Source organism: Danio rerio, chromosome 1 (assembly GCF_049306965.1).
Source record: "Danio rerio strain Tuebingen ecotype United States chromosome 1, GRCz12tu, whole genome shotgun sequence".
NCBI lineage: Eukaryota > Metazoa > Chordata > Actinopteri > Cypriniformes > Danionidae > Danio > Danio rerio.
Window position 1 is genome coordinate 20,711,995 of NC_133176.1, and position 20,013 is coordinate 20,732,007.

The 20,013-nt window shown below is 33.8% G+C and overlaps 1 protein-coding gene across 10 annotated transcripts in view; it reads right to left on the reverse strand.

The window, feature by feature from the left end:
* Positions 1-20,013, reverse strand: part of ptprdb (protein tyrosine phosphatase receptor type Db) — a 149,892-nt gene that overhangs the window by 78,952 nt on the left and 50,927 nt on the right. For 9 of the 10 annotated variants that reach the window (XM_073944930.1, XM_073944874.1, XM_021475233.3 and 6 more), the window contains 3 exon segments: positions 9,354-9,497; positions 3,764-3,909; positions 3,435-3,576 (listed from right to left, as the gene is read on the reverse strand). In XM_073944930.1, the coding sequence (XP_073801031.1) occupies positions 3,435-3,576; positions 3,764-3,909; positions 9,354-9,441 (376 nt within the window). In that variant the 5' untranslated portion in view covers positions 9,442-9,497. 10 annotated transcript variants of the gene reach the window in all.

Below are 20,013 nucleotides of genomic sequence, written 5' to 3' on the forward strand. Positions count from 1 at the left end.
GAATCTTTACGAGGGTGATATTCTTTGTCCATAAGTTATGCAAAATAGCACAGTTTATTCCATTTTATTATTTTTTTGTTGTTGTTTTACAGCCTTTACTATTATCTGTATAGACTGCAACTACAAATTAAATTGTGTTTCACAGTACAAAACATTTTAGGACTGTCTTTTTTTAAATTATTTTAGATTTTACTTAATGTAATAGTGAAGTATACATTGCATCTTGTGCTGTTTGTTTTAGGTGCATTAATCTTATAAACAGAATAGCTCAAAAAAGTTATGATCTGCACTCATTGAGAAATTGCATTATATATTTTTTACTTCATTTTTTATTTATTTTTATTGATCGGAAATACTGAAACAAATGTTTCGGCTCAACACCTTCCTCAGAGTGTTGATGCCTATTTTACTTAAATATTTCATTGTACACAAATTTCTTTTAGATTTTTTACCTATTATTTTTATTAATTAATTAACAAATTTTAAACCACCTTTCATATTATTTATATCATTGAATGTTTTTATGAAGTAAAAAAAGTAAGAAATTAACTTTTTAATTAGGCTATTTTATTATTTAGCTATTATTTAATTTTTATATTTAATTCAAATTTGAACAAAAGTTTAAGTAATGTTGGTTGCAGCATTTGTCATTTGTATTATTGTTTGTCGTTTAAAAAATTGGGCTATATTTAATTAGTAGAGTTTTAGGCCCCATTTACACTAATACGTTTTAGTTTTAACGCAGCGTTTTAGAATGAAAACAATCGACGTCCACACTAGAGTTTTACCCAGCGTTTCTGAACAACTCTGCAACTACATTACACCTCTGAAAACGTACATCACATGACCACACACACACTCTGGGCTGCACTGCAGCGTGCTTTGAGCACATCTACGCATGAGAGCTGTGCACGTCAGACTGTTCATCAAGGATTTACCACTGGATCTAATCTCACTATATTTGATAAACCTGATATTTAATTAATCTTGTTATCTATATCTAACAACATATTCCCTGACTGGTCTTTTGAATCTATTACTTCTTCTCAGGTAACGTGTTTTGGCTGAGCGCAAAAATAAGTTAGGTTAATATATTAATGAATGTAACAGCGGACACTGCTTCTGCATGTTGACTGATTGCTTGCCTTTTTTTCCTATATTGTATAAACTTATTGTACAATATACTTTTATGGTAACACTTTACAATAAGGTTCATTAGATAATGCATTTACCAACATGAACTAATCATGAACAACAGCTGTTTAGCATTTATTAATCATAATTGAACATTTACTAATGCATTAATAACATTCAAGTCCATGCTTGTTAACATTAGTTAATGCACCATGAGTTAACATGAACTAACAATGAACAACTGTATTTTCATTAACTAACGTTTACTAACATGAATTAATAAAGTAGTAAATGTATTGTTCATTGTTTGTTCATGTTAGTAAATGCATTTCTTAACAATAACTAATGAACCTTATTGTAAAGTGTGACCACTTTTATAATGGCCATTATTGATTAATAATCAATAAAAAGAAGGTATGTTTCATATTTTCAATAAAAATGAAAAGAGGTAGTAAAGTTATAGACTCTGTTTTGCTATAAATATGCATACAATGAAGATGACGATCATATAAATATGTAGCTACACGACACCTCAACATTTGTGCTTTGAGTTAAGTTGCTAATATCAAAATGAAAATAGCAGTTCCTCATATCATGCTTTCATTTTACTGCTAAGAAGTGAAACAACGTAGCCAGGGTGATGTGAATGAGGTTATAAAGTACACTGTTCCCTTTGAAGATTAAAACACCCAATAAGATATGCGAATGTCTGCAGCCACGCCTCCATTTTCAGATGTCTCCGTTTTACCCCATACACAGGTCAGCAGCATTTTAAAATCGAAACGGCCTCTCCAATGTTTTTTTTTTAAATGCTCTGATTTCGGTGCTTAAAAATTTTAAACAAAAATGTATTAGTATAAACCGGCTTTAAATTGAAATTAAAATGAATTCTTATTTTTAAAACGATAAAAAAGCATGTTAATTTTATGATTTCAGTCTTAAACAATAATAACCCTAAAACACTTTAGTTTTAAATGAAACAATACATATTATCCAGTACATGCTTTTTTTGTAATGGGTCCTTTTAAATGATATTATACAGAAAGCAATAATTATAATTTAAAAAGAAGGTTAGGACATAACTATTTTGGGATGCTTTCTATTAAAAACGTTTTACAAGCAAGCTTCAAGCTTATACAAAAAGCTAGGTGTTTAATTTTGCACCTACAGTTAAAGTCAAAAGCATTAGCCCTTCTGTGATTTTTCTTTTTCAAATATTTCCCAAATGATGTTTAACAGAGCAAGGAATTTTTTCCTAAAATATTTTTTTCTTCTGGAGAAAGTCTTATTTGTTTTATTTCAGCTAGAATAAAAGCCGTTTTAATTTTTTTTTTAAACAAATTTAAGGTCAATATTATTAGCCTCCATAAGCTATTTTTTTCCGATAGTCTACAGAACAGACCATCATTATACAGTTAATTACCTTAACATGCCAAATTAAACTAGTTAAGTCTTTAAATTGCACTTTGATGAATACTAGTATCTTAAAAATATCTAGTAATATATTATTTACTGTCATCATGGCAGCAAGGTTAAAATAAATCAGTTATGGAAATGACTTCTTAAAACTATTATGTTTAGAAATGTGTTGAAATAAATCTTCTTTTTGTTAAACAGATATTGGGGGAAAAAATACAGGAGGGCAAATAATTCTGACTTCAACTGTATCTATGTATGCTGACCCTTAAATTAATCATTTCTCAACAACATGAAAACAGTTATATTCAAATACCCTGCAGGCACAGGACAACCACATGACGTCAAATTGATGTTGTATCCTAACGTACCTCAACGTCGTAGGGACGTTGGATTTTATTTGGAAATGAAAATTGGGTTGAAGTTAGAACCCAACGTCAGGCCAACGTCAATGTCCAACCTAAAATCAACCTAAAATAAACCAAATATCAACGTCTAATAATGTTACACTTTGACGTTATCACTATAGTATCTATTAGACGTTGGATTTTGGTTACTTTCCAACACAACCTAAAATCAACCAAATATCAACGTAATTCGTCATCATTATTATATCAACGTAATTCGACATCATCATTTGACATCCTTAGATGCTGGCTAGACATTGAATTTTGGTGACCTGACATTATGACCTAGATCTAACCTAATATTAACGTCTTATGTTGTGTGCCTGCTAGTTTGCTTTTTAACAGATCTTCAATGTTAGTAAAAAATAACAGTCATTTTTACTAACATCAAGAATCAGGCAATTTTCACTGAAAACACTAGAGCAAGCTGAACACCAGCCATGTTTTAAAGCAGTTTGCATTGAGAAGTGATGGTACCGCGGAGAACGCTAAGACGCGTAGAGGCGGTGATCTCCCCAATTTCATTAGAAGCAACACATTCATAAATAGCCTCGTCACGGGGGGTTCGAAGCGGCTGCACTCGCAACGCAGACCCTGAGCCATCCTCAAACTCTATCACCTACAAACAAACACACACAGAGGAAAAAAAATGTGTCAGCGACTCCCTGAATAGCTGTTGTCTTTATAGGACAGAAATGTGTGAAGTTACAAGACGTGTACTAGGGGAATCTCACTTTAGCAGTGTTACAACTATGTGAACATGTAAGCAAGCTGTCTGTAAGGCTTTAGTGTGTTTGTGTTCGTACCTCAAATCTCTGGTTGGTGACTTTTTTGCCTTTTCTGCTCCATGTGATTTTGGGTTGTGGGTCTCCAGTGGCCTGACAGACGAAGGAGGCGACGCCGCCCTGAACTCCTATCTGATCAGTGGGAGTTCGAGTGAAGCGAGGAGCAGCTGCAGAGAAAATAAACACATCAGTGGTTTGTATAAGGTGGCACATAATTAACTTGGACCGGGTCAGAATGAGAATTGTGGCGCAGATTAGTAGACAGGGTAGAAAACTTCTACTTTAATATTTCAAACCTCCTGAATAAAATATATAGATGGAATCTATCAATGTTTAAATTGAAGGTTACTTGAAGGGTTTGAGTTTAATGATATTATATTCATGCATAATATATTTATTAGAGCTGGGCAAAGATCAATCGTGATTAATTGATTTGATGAAATTGAAGTTTGACAAACCCAACAGTCAACTTTATTAAATGAAATGAGTGTAGTTAACTCAAAATTGACTAAAAGTTAATTCTACTCACTTGAAAAGAGTTTTGATCTCAGTGTTGAATGTAATGAGGTAATTAAATACCTCACAACTTCAACTTAAACGGAGTAAGTTCACAGTATTCATAGTTTTTTTTTTAATTCAAATAGTTTGTAGCAATCATTTTCCTCAAACGGTTTGAGTTGCCTTAATTTATTGGGTTTTACAGTACTCAGTTGGTGTGAGTTTTCTTTATTTATTGGGTTTTACTGTGCCCAAATAGCTTCGTTTACTCAAATGGATTAAGTTAACAGTACTCATTTGGATTAGTTTTTGAACTTAAATCGTTTGTTGCAATCAGTGTCATTAAATGGTTGGAGTTACCTTAACTTTTTGGCTTTTACAGTGTAGAAAAAAATTATACGAAATAATTTTACAAAATTATGTTAATGTATATATAATTTGTACTATATACTGTACATATTTATTTTATATCTAAATGCAAATTTTTTTTTACATTTATAAATATATGCATGTATGTGTATTTATATTTATATATACATAACAAATATACAAAATACATTTACACCTATATTTATATTATGTCAATATATTCTTTTATTTGGGATGCGATAAATCGAGATAAATTTTTGCCCAGCGCTAATATTTATATACATTCAAGTATATGCAAAACACATAATAATTTGGTAAGGTTATACCCTAAATATTTCCACTAAATAAAATATATGTATTAGCATTAAAGTTCCTAAACCAGTATTTTATTTTATTTTATTTATTTAAATGTTTTAATTTAATTTAATTTAATTTTATTTTATTTTATTGAGGCTGATAATTATTTAATGTTCTACCAAATATTACAATTGCACATTATTGGATCTATGTTAATAAGTTAACAAATAATACATAACTTCAGTCAACTCATGATTTTATTTTTCATGTTCTACCACATATTCAAAAATTTGTAGTGTTTAAAAAAATTAAACGCAAAAATAAAATTTTAAATAAGCAAACTCAGTCATTTAAGTTGATATCGTTTAAATAACATGACATAAAAAGACACAATTAATTGAAAAACAAAACCCTCTTACTTCAAGACCCTTGAATTTTATTTCCATCCACCATTGTTAGCTGACTATGGTCGCAAGTTCTGTCGTTACAAACAACGTTCGTTTATTTTTTATTTCCGAATCTGCTGTGCCAATGAACATTCGCAAACTGCATTGCAAACTTGTGCACTTGCAACTACACGTGTAGGCCCTATTTGTGTCGTTTACATATATTTCAATTAATATGGAAAGCGAGTGCTTGTTTTTAACAAAACTAATATTGTATTTGTTTTTAAAACGCATGTGCGTGTAAACCAATATAATTTGCACAAAAAAAATTATGGGGTTTTCCCCTAAGAAGTAGCTACTCCACCATGTTTAGAGCGTCATTATGTACATTTTACGTTTTTAAGTAACGTGGTTAAAATGATGGATCTGCGACAGAGAAACTACGGTTTTGGGAAACACTCCTCACCACATCATTCTTTTCCCAAACGATGCATCGTATTATGATAGTTAAGCCGTTAGTAATGCTGTTGTTTGGGAAACGCACCCCTGACAACTCATGCGTGAATGTTCCTTTAAAAGTTCCAATGGTCGCAAACCTTATTTCACCCTTTTTCACAATCAGACTGTGACTTTATATGCATTAAAAGTGAATTAACTCTTGTAGATGAGGAAAGTGCAGATAAGCTGTGTGATTGACGTAGTCTGGTTGCTAATCCTCATGGCCTAAGGATGATGTCACATTAATCTGCTCTATAACCCACTGACCAGCAGCTCTAAACTAACGGCATGTGTAACTAACAGATCAGGTTCAGCTCAGGTTCAAGCGGAACAATGGAGTGAGAGCGTGGGTGAATGTTAGTGTCATCAACTCAGATGATGTGCAAATCTCTTCATCTTCACTTTACAAGCTTTAATCCGGACCGACGCAGATAACACTTACACAAGAAAGCCCGTACGTGCAGCTACTCTTCCATTCTTACAAAACAAAGACCATGTGATTTATTTTTTAGAATAATTATGAAAAATTTAAATCACTGTATTTATAATAATTAATATATAATACAGTGCTTAACATAAACTAGTGCACCCCGTTTTGAAAATAAATACTTTTATCCATTTCTCTGTGAATAGGTATTTGAACAAAATAGATTTATTAAATAAATATATTCATTAAACTAATATTTTAGTCACCGAACATCTTTAGGAATAGAAAAATAATACATTTAAATTCATGTGAAATATTACAAACTACAAAACGTCAACATTGTATACATTTTTTTCTACATTTTCTCTTGAACTTTTCTCTTTAAAAAAAAAATTATTTAATATTTTTCCCTAACAAAAATTTGGGTACTAGTTTTGGATTGTTATTATAAGTTATTTTGTATTTTCTAATATATATGCACATATATATTGTGAAGCTTCCTATAGAAAATATGAATCTAAATGAGCAATTTGTGAGGGGTGTACTCATACATTATATGTTGAGTACTGTATATAATTAAATATAATTATCAATATATAGCTGCAAGCAGCAATTAACCGGGTCCAAGCAAATCAAGGCACTGAAACACATAAGTATAAATGTATATTTAAAATCATTTGCATAATGTTACCAATTAAATGAGAGAAAAAAATTTGCTTTTTTAAATTTACTTAAAAATACAGTTGTTTTTGTTTTAAGGTTAGGGTTATGATTAGTGTTATAACCCCCCTATGACCTTACGTCCATAAAAGTTTACATGCTTGTTTATAATCATATGGTTTGTTTGTTTTTTGTAATATTTTTTATCATAGTTTTTACAGACATGGAAGAACAAAGACCCATTATGTAACAATAATCTGTGAAAGTTGTAAAATAAGGGAAAATGGCGACATACAAGACATATATGATGACTTACAAAAAGACAATGCAATAAATGTAAAGGAAAAATATTAAAATAATTTTTTCAAAAGTTAAACTTCATTAGTCCCTACATTGTGTTTATAGAAAAAAACAGAGTAGAATCATGTCGCATGTGCTCACCTAATTTTGTGAATTTATGAGTTTTTTTTATTACTGATATGCATTTATATGTACACCTATTCATTCCATCGTGTAAATGACCCTATAGCTTTTCAAATGCAAGAAAAAAAATCCGCTTTTTAACTATTTTGTCTTCATTTATTATCTTGAAAAACACAATGGTATCCACCGGTAGCCCGTTTTCACCAAATTTTGATCTGAAGAGCCTACATTGATAGTTCCCCCAAAAACGAACATTTATTCACTATTTACTCTCCCTCAAATGTTTCTTTCTCATGATGAACACAAAAGAAGATATTTAATAGTAAGAAAAAAAAATACTATGGAAGTCAGTGGTAACAGGCTAGCAACATTTTTCAAAATATCTTCTTTTGTGCTTAATAGATGAAAGATCTTTTTCAACAAATAAAGGGTGAGCAAAGGATGATAGCATTTTCATTTTTGGGTGAACTATCCCTTTAAACCAATAGATGCTCAAAGTTAATTGGTCGATGACAGAAACTTTGAACATTTTGTTCTGTTTTAAAAATTTAAACTGTTGATATTCAGACTCCAGAGAATTCTGCATTAGTTTGGTTTTGATCAGGAGAAAAAGCTAAAACAAATGAGCAAAGTGAAGTATTCTAAAAATGCTAATTACCAGAATATTTTGCCCAAAAAATGCTCAATCATTAATGATATGCATTTATTTAAGCCGAGGATTCCCATATAATAAGACACTTGAATTCTGAGTCTGCGTTGAGCAGTTTACGAGCAATGCATTATTTACTATTTTTGTATTGTTTGCATTGGTAAAGGGGCGGCTCAGTGGTACAGTGAGTAGTACTGTCGCCTCAAAGCAAGAAGATCTCTGGTTCGAGCCTCAGCTGGGTCAGTTGGCATTTCTGTGTGGAGTTTGCATGTTCTCCGCGTGTTTGTGTGCGTTTCCTCCAGGTGCTCCGGTTTTCTCCAACAGTCCAAAGATATGCATTATGGGTGAATTGGGTAAGCTAAAATGGTCCGTATAGTGTATATGTGTGAATGAGCGTGTATGGGTGTTTTCCATTGATAGATTGCAGCTGGAAGGGCATCCCCTACATGTGCAGGAAAAGTTGGTAGTTCATTCCGCTGTGGCGACCCCTGATTAATAACTGGACTAAGCCGAAAGAAAATGAATGAATGAACATTGGTGAACTTGTACACTGTAAAACATTCTTGCTGCCTTAATTTTTTTTAGTTATCTCAACTTACATCTATCAAACTAACTAAATAAATAACAAAATAAAACAAGTTAAAGTGACAAACATTTGTTGTCATTACTTTTTGTCATATCATTTTTACTGTGTATACAGGGATAAGTGTGTTCCTGGAAAATCCTAAAAATTACAGTATGGTAATTGCTAAACATAAGTACCCCTAAACATTGAAATGTTTACATGAATGTAATACATCTATTTAATAAATAATATACAATATTTTATTTCTGCATTTAAAATTCTCAATTCTTATGTCAAGTAGTATTTTTAAGTACTCTTAAGACTACTTTTGTTTTACATGAATACAATATATCAGTTTAATAATAAATATGCAATCATTTGTTATGCATTTTAATTATTTTTTTCAACTGAAACATACTAGTTCTCCACTCTTCTTCTACCAGAGAGTAACAGAATGCATGCACGATTATCTTCTCAAATGTTTCTCAAGGTCATCGAATGAAAGGATAGCAATTCGGGTATTAAACGCTGACGTCATTTCTTTAGTCAGCGAAGGCCACGGTTTGTCTTGTAAACATTCATCTGGACATTTGGTGCAGCGAAAGAAACAAATGCTGGATAGTTTTATAATCCATCCAACTGGTTTAGCATTATGAAATTGCTTTGCATGTTCAGAAACCTGCTTATATTAATTACATACTACTCTGTAAGCTGCGTTAAAGTGCGCATTTATCCTTTGCGATGGTGAGGAAAGAACATTTCACTTGAAGAGCAAGCAATTATTAAGAGTTCCAGAGGATTCCGCCTTTTTTCTGTGTATTTGATGTCTGTGTACTCACATTGCATATGCGCCAGCTGGAGCGCGCTCAGTAGAATCAGTAGTAACGGCTGGTAGGCGCTTCTGTAGATCATGTGACCTCTGGCCATCCTCTCATTGGCTTGTCTGTGTTTGTGGATCACCAAGCTGTAAGTGCACTCATAACCTAAAGTGCAGATGTGAACAAGGCAAACATATCTGTCTGTCACATGTGTGTGTGGGGCAGCACATGACACAAATCAATGGCATTAATCAATTAGTGCTCTTCGTGTAAGACTTTCTCTGAAGATCAGGTAACAAATTACTGAGTGGTCAATCAATTCTTGAACATATCATTTAACATAGTGCCTTCACAGACAGAGAGAGAGACACGTCTTGTTTGCGTTACAGAAATAGTTCACCCCCAAAATGATGAAACCATTTCATCATTTACCAAACCTATTAGCAGCGCTGCAAAGTGAATGATATATCAACTTCAAAAATAAGCACCAAACTATTTTCTAAGTCTTCAAAAGCAATACCACAGAGAAAGAATGTTGTAAACTTCTAACAAGAGCTGTGCATTATATATATTTTATGCTGCATATTGATACTGATCCTGCTTTGTTGTACCTTAGTAACTCCTTAAAGTAAATAAATAAAAATATTACATACACTGATTGGATATAAGCATATCTGATGTACGCATGAAGGTTTTAAAACTGCAAAAAGTTTCTGTTATACCATTTATTAGGTAAATGTAAGTGTTTTTTAACATACTTTTCACAATTGTTTATTTAGTTTTTATAGGGCAACAATATCTCCAGCAGACCCGCCAAATCAAAAGCTACTGGTCAGCTGAGGATTCAGCAAACATTTAAGAAACAAATCATCACTTATAAACCAACATCCTATGCTGCTATGTGCATTCAGTGCAGGGGCTTACTTGCTTTATATACAAGAAAAGAAAGATATCCAAAGAGGCCTTTTCAAGTTGTGAAGAAATCTGTTTTGTAAACTCATTATCACAGCCGGTCGATGATTTGTTTTAATTATAATCAATTATTTTTAATTATTTATACCGTCAGAACCTTAATGGGCCCATGCCTGTGTTTGGTTTCGGTTTTTATGAAAAGAACATTAATGAAAATATAAAGTGTGTGGGACATGTTTGAAAAGAAAAAGAGTTTTCAAATGCAATAAGCAACAAAAATTATCTCGTTGGGGCCTATATGGCATGATTTGTTGCTATTTTCAGACCAGCGTAACTCTAGTTTTCCCGTTTAACATTGTTAAGTATTAAATCCATTTGCGCCACTTTAGACTCATGGGTGTTCTGGCCTAGAAAAGAGGTGTGTTAAGGCACATTGTTGGCCGTTGCTATTTTAAGGAACTAAAATAGACTAGGCAATATACCAGCTGATAGCAGATCTAAAGTCCAGCAATGAGCGTGTTATTTGTGCGCTTTGCTTACACAATGCTTAATACACACAGGATGTACAGCAATATGCAAATATCTTTACAAAAATTCATGCCTTCTTCATCTCAGGGGACTGTTTTCAGTTTATTAACGACAACTTGCTTTTGTATTAGCAGTATTATTTATTATTTGCATATTCATATTTGTTTTATTAAAAACAAGCTTTTTATTAAAAAAGCTTTGATCTGTCCACCTGTCAGGTTTTGAATCATATGGGACATAGGACGTGTTTGGAAATAAGTTCTGTTTTTTTGATCACACTTCTTTATTATTGCTCATTTATTGAAAGATTAGAATTAAATTCAGAAATAGTTTTAAAACAAATCTTTGTGCTTAAAAAACAAAATGTAATATTTAGGCTAATAAATGTCTTTAGTGAAGTGTACAACACCATTTGTTTTCCACGAAAAATAGAAAGAGAAAGTAAAGAGGCTGAATGGAGGAGACACATTCTTTATCCTTACTGCAGAAGTGTTCAGTTTTTCCACAAACAAAGTCCGCCATGTAAATAGCAAATGACTCTTAAAGGGGATAGGAGATGAGACTTTGATTGGTTTATTCTTAAAACACATACATAACTTATTAAGAGAATAAGCACAACTCTGTTAGACCATGCGCCGTGGCGCAGATTGAATTTTTCCATCCTTAAAATAGCAAAAGTGGATTCGGACATGCCCTTAATGCTTTTGCGCCCTGCGCTTTAGACTTTGCATCTAGATTGTTAAAATAGAGCCCATTGTGTTACTCCTAGGTTCTTGATTTTTAAACTTTGCATAGAAACCTTTCTAAAAAGAATGACGTACATCTAGTTATTTATTTATTTATTAAAGATTACGGGTCATATAATGATTTAAAGTAGATCAATTAAGGCAAGCTACGCACGTTCTATAAAATTTTTTTAATAAATTGAATGGCAAATGTTGTATGCCATTTCCACCCGATTTGTGTGTATGCTATGTTCATAAATGACAGCCTCATTTTCTAGACACATTCCAAACAAGTTGTCAAATACATATATATATATATATATATAGAATACTGAAGTGTTTGTTCAGTACATTAGCACAAAAAACTTTTTATAATGCGTCACACACTTTAAAGATGTCAGATGAGTTAGCAGAAAAGTTTTTTTTTGTTTCAATAGGTGGTTGACGGTAAAAAAAAAAAAAAAGCAAAATCTGGATGAAGAAACGAGCATCTGCCCTATTTATAATAAATGAGGAAAGAAATCCAACTTAAAGTTATACATAGTTCAGACTGTAAGAATTTATGTCAAAAAAACAGCATGAAATATATGATAATACATAAAATCTCCTAAAGGCCTCTCATTCTCTCTCCAGAGGGCCAGAAAACTTTAGCGTAAACTCAACAATTATAACATCTAACCCATAAATTTATTATGTCTCTTACTTTTGAAATATAAGAAAGAGAACGAGAGAGAGAGAAAGAGAAAAAGAGAGAGAGAGAGAGAGAGAGAGAGAGAAAGAGAGAGAGAGTTGGGTGGGCAGCTGAACTGCACTAAGTAAAAGTTGCATTAAATATGGATGCTGTGCATGGGAGATTGCCACAGATGGGGGGCGTGTTGGGATTCGCTATGGTAACTCTGCCCCCACGAGCACCACGCTTGTCACATCGCATCACATCATTAGGAGAGAGAGAGTGCTTGCAGACCCCCTCATCCGTGCTGCCTCCCCCATCTCCTATCCATATTTAATTCCTCTACTGCACTTTTACACAGCTGAGAGAGAAAAGACCACACGTGTCACTTCCTGCAGGGAATCATCATGATGTAGGAAACGGGGAGCGAAGGAAGGAAACGGTGACACATACAAACCCCAAATGTGTGTGTGTGTTTCCACATGTCAAGATTCTGCTGCGAAAGAAATGGGTCAATCTGATCTCTGACTCATGTAAAACTGAAGCACTTCAAACCCCTAAACCTATACAGACACACACACACACACACACCATCTGCCACATTTGGAAAACACTCCACAGCAGCTTAACGCAATCCCTAATACACATTATTATCAGGAAAATACGTAGATGAGCACAAGGCATACGCAAACGCACAAATACACAGAGTACATCCATAAAGATGAGTATGAGATCACTGGTGAAAATGCTTGGGTAGTGGATTTTTCTAACTCATTTTATGTTACAATGCCTGTATTTGACTAAATCTAAAAGAAATCGTTATATATAAAAAAGTACAAGACGATTTCTAAGTATTTTATTATTATTAATATTTTTATTATTAAAAATGTTTGTTGTCTGCTCCCTTTCTGCCCATTGGTCAACGAAAAGCTCATGAAGTTGTGCTATACACATAAAACCGTCATTGTCGTTAATGCATTTTTATTTTTACTTCTTTGACAGCACGCACTCAAGCTGGAATAACCTCCGAAAGTTTGATGATCCATGTTGGCTAGAAAGATTTGAAAAGAGCATCTTCTGCTTCAGTGGAAGCCAGAAAACCTGACCTTTTCCACAAAGACATTAAAGGAACAGTTCACCCAAAAAAAGATGAAAATTTGCTGCTAAAATTTACTCCCCTTCAGGCCATTCTAGACGTAAGTGCCTTTTCCTTGGGCATCACGTTAAAGAAGATTTTAATCTTAAAGCATGGTCCTTGGTGATTTCTATAATTCAACGGCTTCTGTCATATGATGGCAAAACAAAATTGTTACTTGTGGCTTCTTAGGAAATAATGTAGTAATGTTTGTAATAATGCTCAAATCTTCGCACAGACTGATTGTTTTTCTCCCGGATTGTCAGAAGCCACAGGTATTCATTTTGTTATGCCTGTACTTTTATGCTTCATAAAGTGACAATACCTGAAGACCATGGTTTTATTTGAAAATCTTCTTTTTTTAGTGTCTTTATTTAAAAAAAAGTAAACATCTAAGCTAGCATCTTGGAGGAGTTAAGAACAAACAGAGCATAAAAAGAAAAAAACAGAGCATATGGTTGAAATGTCAAAAATAAAAATTCTGTTTCCATCCAATGATGCAAATTAAATTTATGGGCAAAACAGGAATATCACATAAAAAGATATGCAAATAAAGCAGCGTTTCCAAAAGTCAAAGAGAACAAAACAGTCACTTCCTGATTAACTGGTGACAAATATCAAAAGTACGGATGGAATTTATTGAGGTAGCTGCGTGAATCTTTTCCTAATTTAATAAATGAATTGCACCTCAGAAGATGATGCGGACATGCAATGAAAACCAATACTAAAACGGTTACGGCATTTTAGAATGACCAAACAAAATTTCAGATGTTTTACAATGTGCTCTGCCTGCTGGTTTGTCCATTCACACACAGTTTTATCATCACATGATCTCATAAAAAAAATCACATGACCTTTTTATTGCACACACTGTGCAATGCGCATCTTTTCTTATCAAATAAAAAGTTTATCTTACTCAGTTATGCGCATATAAAATGCACATGAAAATAGGTCGCTGGAAACATACCTATGGTTCCTCGTGCTTGTTAAAAAATGGTTTGACTTTCTTCTGTTGAAAACCAGGGCTTAATTTGTGCTGAAACACACCGGATCTGGATCCGGCACCTCTAAAATCTGATCCAGACCTAACCATCCGCTGTTCACTTTTACTTTCTTCCGCGACTCCCCAACCCTCTTCACTTTTGTCCGCGACACCACTCCGCCATCCACCACACTAACCACCAAAGTTGCCACGCCACACCCAACCCACCCCGGTAATATTTGTAATATTTCACTAATATTTACTTTCATAAAAAAATATAACTCATGACCTTAAGGATAAAATTGTCCAACTGAAACTCATTACAGTTTGTCTGTTCTCCCTGTGTTCATGTGGGTTTCCTCCGGGTGCTCCGGTTTCCCCCACAGTCCAAAGACATGCGCTATTGGTGAATTGAACAAGCTAAATTGTCCATAGTGTATGTGTGTCTAACCTGGTGCTCCAGGTTGTGGGTTGAGCATTGGGCTAACGACCTACCTCGTAAAAATTAGATGTTATAAAACATCAACATGGTGCGGCTAAATATTAACTTTGATATAAATGGCCCTGGGGCGAAGCAGTGGCACAGTAGGTAGTGCTTGTCGCCTCACAGCAAGAAGGTCCCTGGTTTGATCCTCAGCTCAGTTGGCGTTTCTGTGTGGAGTTTGCATGTTCTCCCTGCGTTCGCGTGGGTTTCCTTAGGGTGCTCCGGTTTCCCCCACAGTACAGGTGAATTGAGTAGGCTAAATTGTCCATAGTGTATGAGTGTGTGTGTGAATGTGTGTGTTGCGGCTGGAAGAGCACCCGCTGCGTAAAAAACTTGCTGGATAGGTTGGCGGTTCATTCCGCTGTGGCGACCCCAGATTAATAAAGGGACTAAGCTGACAAGAAAATGAATGAAATGAAATGAATGAATAAATGGCCCTGGGAGTAAGTATCAGTATTGAAATCAGATTTTGTTTCTGGTAAATGTTAGTGAAGGCAACACTGTGAGGCAGTGGGTAGCGATGTCGCCTCCAGCAAGGAGGACACTGGTTTCCTCTGGGTGCTCCAGTTTCCCCCGCAGTCCAAAGACATGTGGTAAAGGTGAATCGAATAAGCTAAATTGGCCGTAGTGTATGTGTGGGTGTTTCCCAGTGCTGGGTTGCGGCTAGGTTCCACTGCTTAAAACATATGCTGGATAAGTTTGGCGGTTCATTCCGCTGTGGTGACCCCTGATGAATAAAGGGACTAAGCCGACAAGAAAACGAATGAATGAAAAAAACCTAAAACCAGAATTTTTTTTGTCCTTAAGGAACACATAACGCTCAGAGTTCAATTGTTCCTCTTAAATTAACATAAATATTTTTTATATTTGATATACTTTTCCAAAATGATCTGTTTATTTACATGTTTAAATAAGACTGTTTGTTCCCAGCTTTGATAGGAACAATGAGGATTTTATGCATGTCTGTAAGCGCGCATGAACAATGTGCTTGTGTGTGTGCGTGGATTATTTTCCTCTCCCCTGTGTTAGAGCCATACGCTACCCTGCCTAATCTGGAAAGAACAGAGATCATTATGATAACCTGATATTTCCTGCTTCAACTCCATTTGTGCCAAATGTCGATAGCTGAGCTTTGCGGCTACGTCTGTGCGCGTATAAGAGAGACAGACGAACATAACAGACTACGAAAGAAAGCCGACAGCGAGCGTGTGTGTATATGTGTGTATTTGTGGAACAGCGAGACGAAGCTGCTGACTAAACAAATCTGCATCCTAATTACTTATTCAAAGATGCAACGAGTCAAATAATTGATATTTATCACTAAGGCCTCAATCAAGTTAACATGCGCCGACACAATTAGCCTGCAGCGAGGTGATGTTTAGTCATGATGAGAGGGCTAACAACACATCATACAAGAGTGAAAACAACCCAGCGTGTCTGTGATGAGCTTTTAGACCCTTGCCATCCGTTGTTAAAAGGATAGTTCGTGCAGAAATTACACTTCCTTGAATATGTTTGCATACGCTCTGCAAATTCAGCGGCATCATGTCGACAGGCGAAGTCATTAGAATTGAGATTACGAGAGTCTGATTATAAAGTATATTTAAGACTATAGGTTATATATCCGACTATGTAAGATTAGAGTTTGAATTAATCCCTTTTCTTTGCATGATTTATCAACATTGCAGTGCAGATTGGCTTTTTCGGCATTATCCTGAACCTCGTGCAAGCATTCATTTCATCCTTTTGATTATCCCAGCAAAAATGTCACAAGACCTTCGCATCTCATAAAAATCAATCTACTGGCCTTCATAGACAATACAGGATTTTGAAGGTCTCGTTTTTTTACAAGCTGTTCAACAATGGCTAAAAATAAATAAATAAATACACAATTAAACAAGTATATAAACAAACAAATAAATAAATAAATAAAAATACAATTTTTAAAAGTGAGTAATGCATGAAATTATTTTTATTTTCTTTCCAAATGTCAGGAAAAAACTGGTACAGACTCAGATATTAAACTTCCTTAACGGTAGAACACATACAGTTGAAGTCAGAATTATTAGACCCCCCTGTTTATCTCCAATTTCTGTACATATAGATATAGATATATAGGTATAGCTATATAATATATATAGATATTTTTCAACATATTTCTAATCATAACAGTTTAAATAACTTATTTCTAATAACTGATTTATTTTATCTTTACAATGATGACAGTGAATACAATTGTACTAGATATTTTTCATGACGCTTCTATACAGCTTAAAGGGACATTTAAAACTAGGCAGGTTAGGGTAATTAGTCAAGTTATTGTATAATGCTGATTTGTTCAGTAGACTTTTGAAAATATATATATAGCTTAAAAGGGCTAATAATTTTGACCTTAAAATGTGTTTTTTTTTTTATGTAAAACTTATTTTATTCTAGCCAAAATAAAACAAAAAAAGACTTTCTCCAGAAGAAAAAATATCATCAGATAAACTGTGAAAATTTCTTTTCTCTGTTAAACATCATTTGGGAAATATTTAAAAAAAAAAATCAAAGGGGTTTAAATAATTCTGACTTTAATCTATGTATTTTTGTGAACAGACTTAAAGGGATAGTTCCCCTAAAACTGATAATTCTGTCATAATTTACTCGTCCTTGTTCAAAACCTGTTTGACTTTCTTTACTGTTGAACACAAAAGAAGTCATTTTGAAGTAAGCTATAACCACTGACTTCCACAGTATTTGTTTTTTCCTACTATGGATGTCAATGGTTACACGCTTCTAACATTCTTCAAGATATCTTCTTTTGTGTTCAACAGAAAAAAGAAACTCAGTTTGAGAATGTGCATGCAAAACACTCATGAGAAACAACACTGTTTTATGTCATTGACGTCAAACCTGACATGACATCTAAATCTGCCTAAAAATGTATGCTTTTACAGTGCTTTTTGTAATTTTAGAGCACTTCAAGAATATGCATGAATACACATTTGCTGACATCTGGTCATAAGACATATGAAAACCAATGCTATTGGATGTCACTGATGTCAAACCTTGTACACCATCCATCTTTGATGAGGCTTTTATGGTGCTTTTTGCCATTATGGAGCACTTTCATTATTCACCCCACAGAAAAGCATGTCAGTTTGGATGATAAACCATGTAAACTAATCCTTCAATGTCAACACATTTTTTTAAAACTATGTCCCCTTGTATTTCAAGTCAATAAAAGATCCATTCCAGACTAGCACAAGCTTTAAGTATGTATATATATATATATATATATATATATATATATATATATATATATATATATATATATATATATATATATATATATATATATATATATATATATATATTGAATCAGTTGAATCAGAATTATTAGCCCCCCCCCCTGAATTTTTTTGTTTTTTAAATATTTCCTAAATTATGTTTAACAGAACAAGGAAATTTTGACAGTTCATTCATTTATTCATTTTCTTGTCGGCTTAGTCCCTTTATTAATCTTGGGTCGCCACAGCGGAATAAACCGCCAATTTATCCAGCAAGTTTTTACGCAGCAGATGCCCTTCCAGCCGCAAACCATCTCTGGGAAACATCCACACACCGCTGTATAGAAGTATCTTGAAAAATATCTAGTAAAATATTATTTACTGTCATCATGGCAAAGATAAAATACATCACTTATTAGAGATGAGTTATTAAAACTATTATGTTTAGAAATGTTTTGAAAAAATCTTCTCTCCATTAAACAAAAATTGGGGAAAAAACAAACAGTGGGCTAATAATTCTGACTTGATTATTTACAGTGTAAGGAATATTTCACAGTATTTCCTATAATATTTTTTCTTCTGGAGTAAGTCCTATTTGTTTTATTTCGAATAGAATAAAAGCAGCTATTCGTTTTTTTTAAATCATTTTAAGGTCAATATTGAACAAACCGTAGTTATACAACTTGCCTAGTTACCCCAACTGTCAGAAAAAACCTAATTAACCTAGTTAAGTCTTTAAATTGCACTTTAGGCTGATTACTAGTATCTTAATTAAATATCTGGTAAGATATTAGTTACTGTCATCATGGCAAATATTAAATAAATCAGTTATTAGAAATGAGTCATTAAAACTATTACGAAAACAGAAATTGGGAGGGAGGGTATACAGGGGGCTAATAATTCAGGATAGCTAATAATTCTGACTTTAACTGTATATATTGGTACACACAGTCACAGGTTTGTACCTCAGTTTTGGCTGGCTTGGGTACGGTAATTGAGTGCAAAGAATACCCTAGCACGAGCACACAACATTACTTTTAGGGGACTGTATCATATGGATTAATTACTCACTCACAGTAAATTTTAAAAGAATGGGAACTGTCGTAGTTTATTAAAGATGCAAACCCCTCGCACTTCAGCTGCCACCTTAAGCAAATGGGCTCAGTTCAAGGCTACCATGAAATCTCTTATAAGAAATGTTAGCATAGGAGGTCAAACTAAAACAGTGCAGTGGACAACAAAACCTTAAATGAAAGCCCTATCACAAACCAAAGCAAGTAAAGCAGTTCCTTGAAACTGAGTCCTGACCTAAACCTAATTGAAAATCTCTGGAAAAACCTTTGCAATAGAGATATGGCTAAGAGCCCTCTGTTGTCATTGCATGGAGGATGAGACTGGAAGAAGATTGGAGCAAAATCAACCACAGCAAGTGATGACCCAGATGTCCCATGTCACAGATGTGCTGAAGTTATTCAAAAGAAGGGATTGTACATTTTGTACTTACTCATTATCCTTCAGCTTAGTCCCTGATTTATCAGGGGTTGCCACAGCAGAATGAATCGCCTATTACTCTAGCATATGTTTTATATAGTGGATGTCCTTCCAGCCACAAGCATCCTTCGCATTTCTTTTAGTTTGAAATGTAAACACCATAGAAATACATGTCTGATATTATGCAAATGTTTTTATTGGCCAGGCATCAGATGTAACAGGGGTCATTGCTCTCGTTTAAACGTTTAAAGACCCCTGCAGATCTTTTATTAATTGGTTAATGCTTGTTAATGGGGAATACAAGTGTAACTTGATATTAGTGTGTGCATACAGTATGTAAAGTGAGTGTCCAGAACATGGTAATAACATCAGTTACATAAGGTGATTTGCTGTATTGGGGATTAAAAATGTTGCACATGTTCCCAGCATCCACTAACACACAAAAGTGTACACTGAATCAGATATATTCACCAACCAAAAAA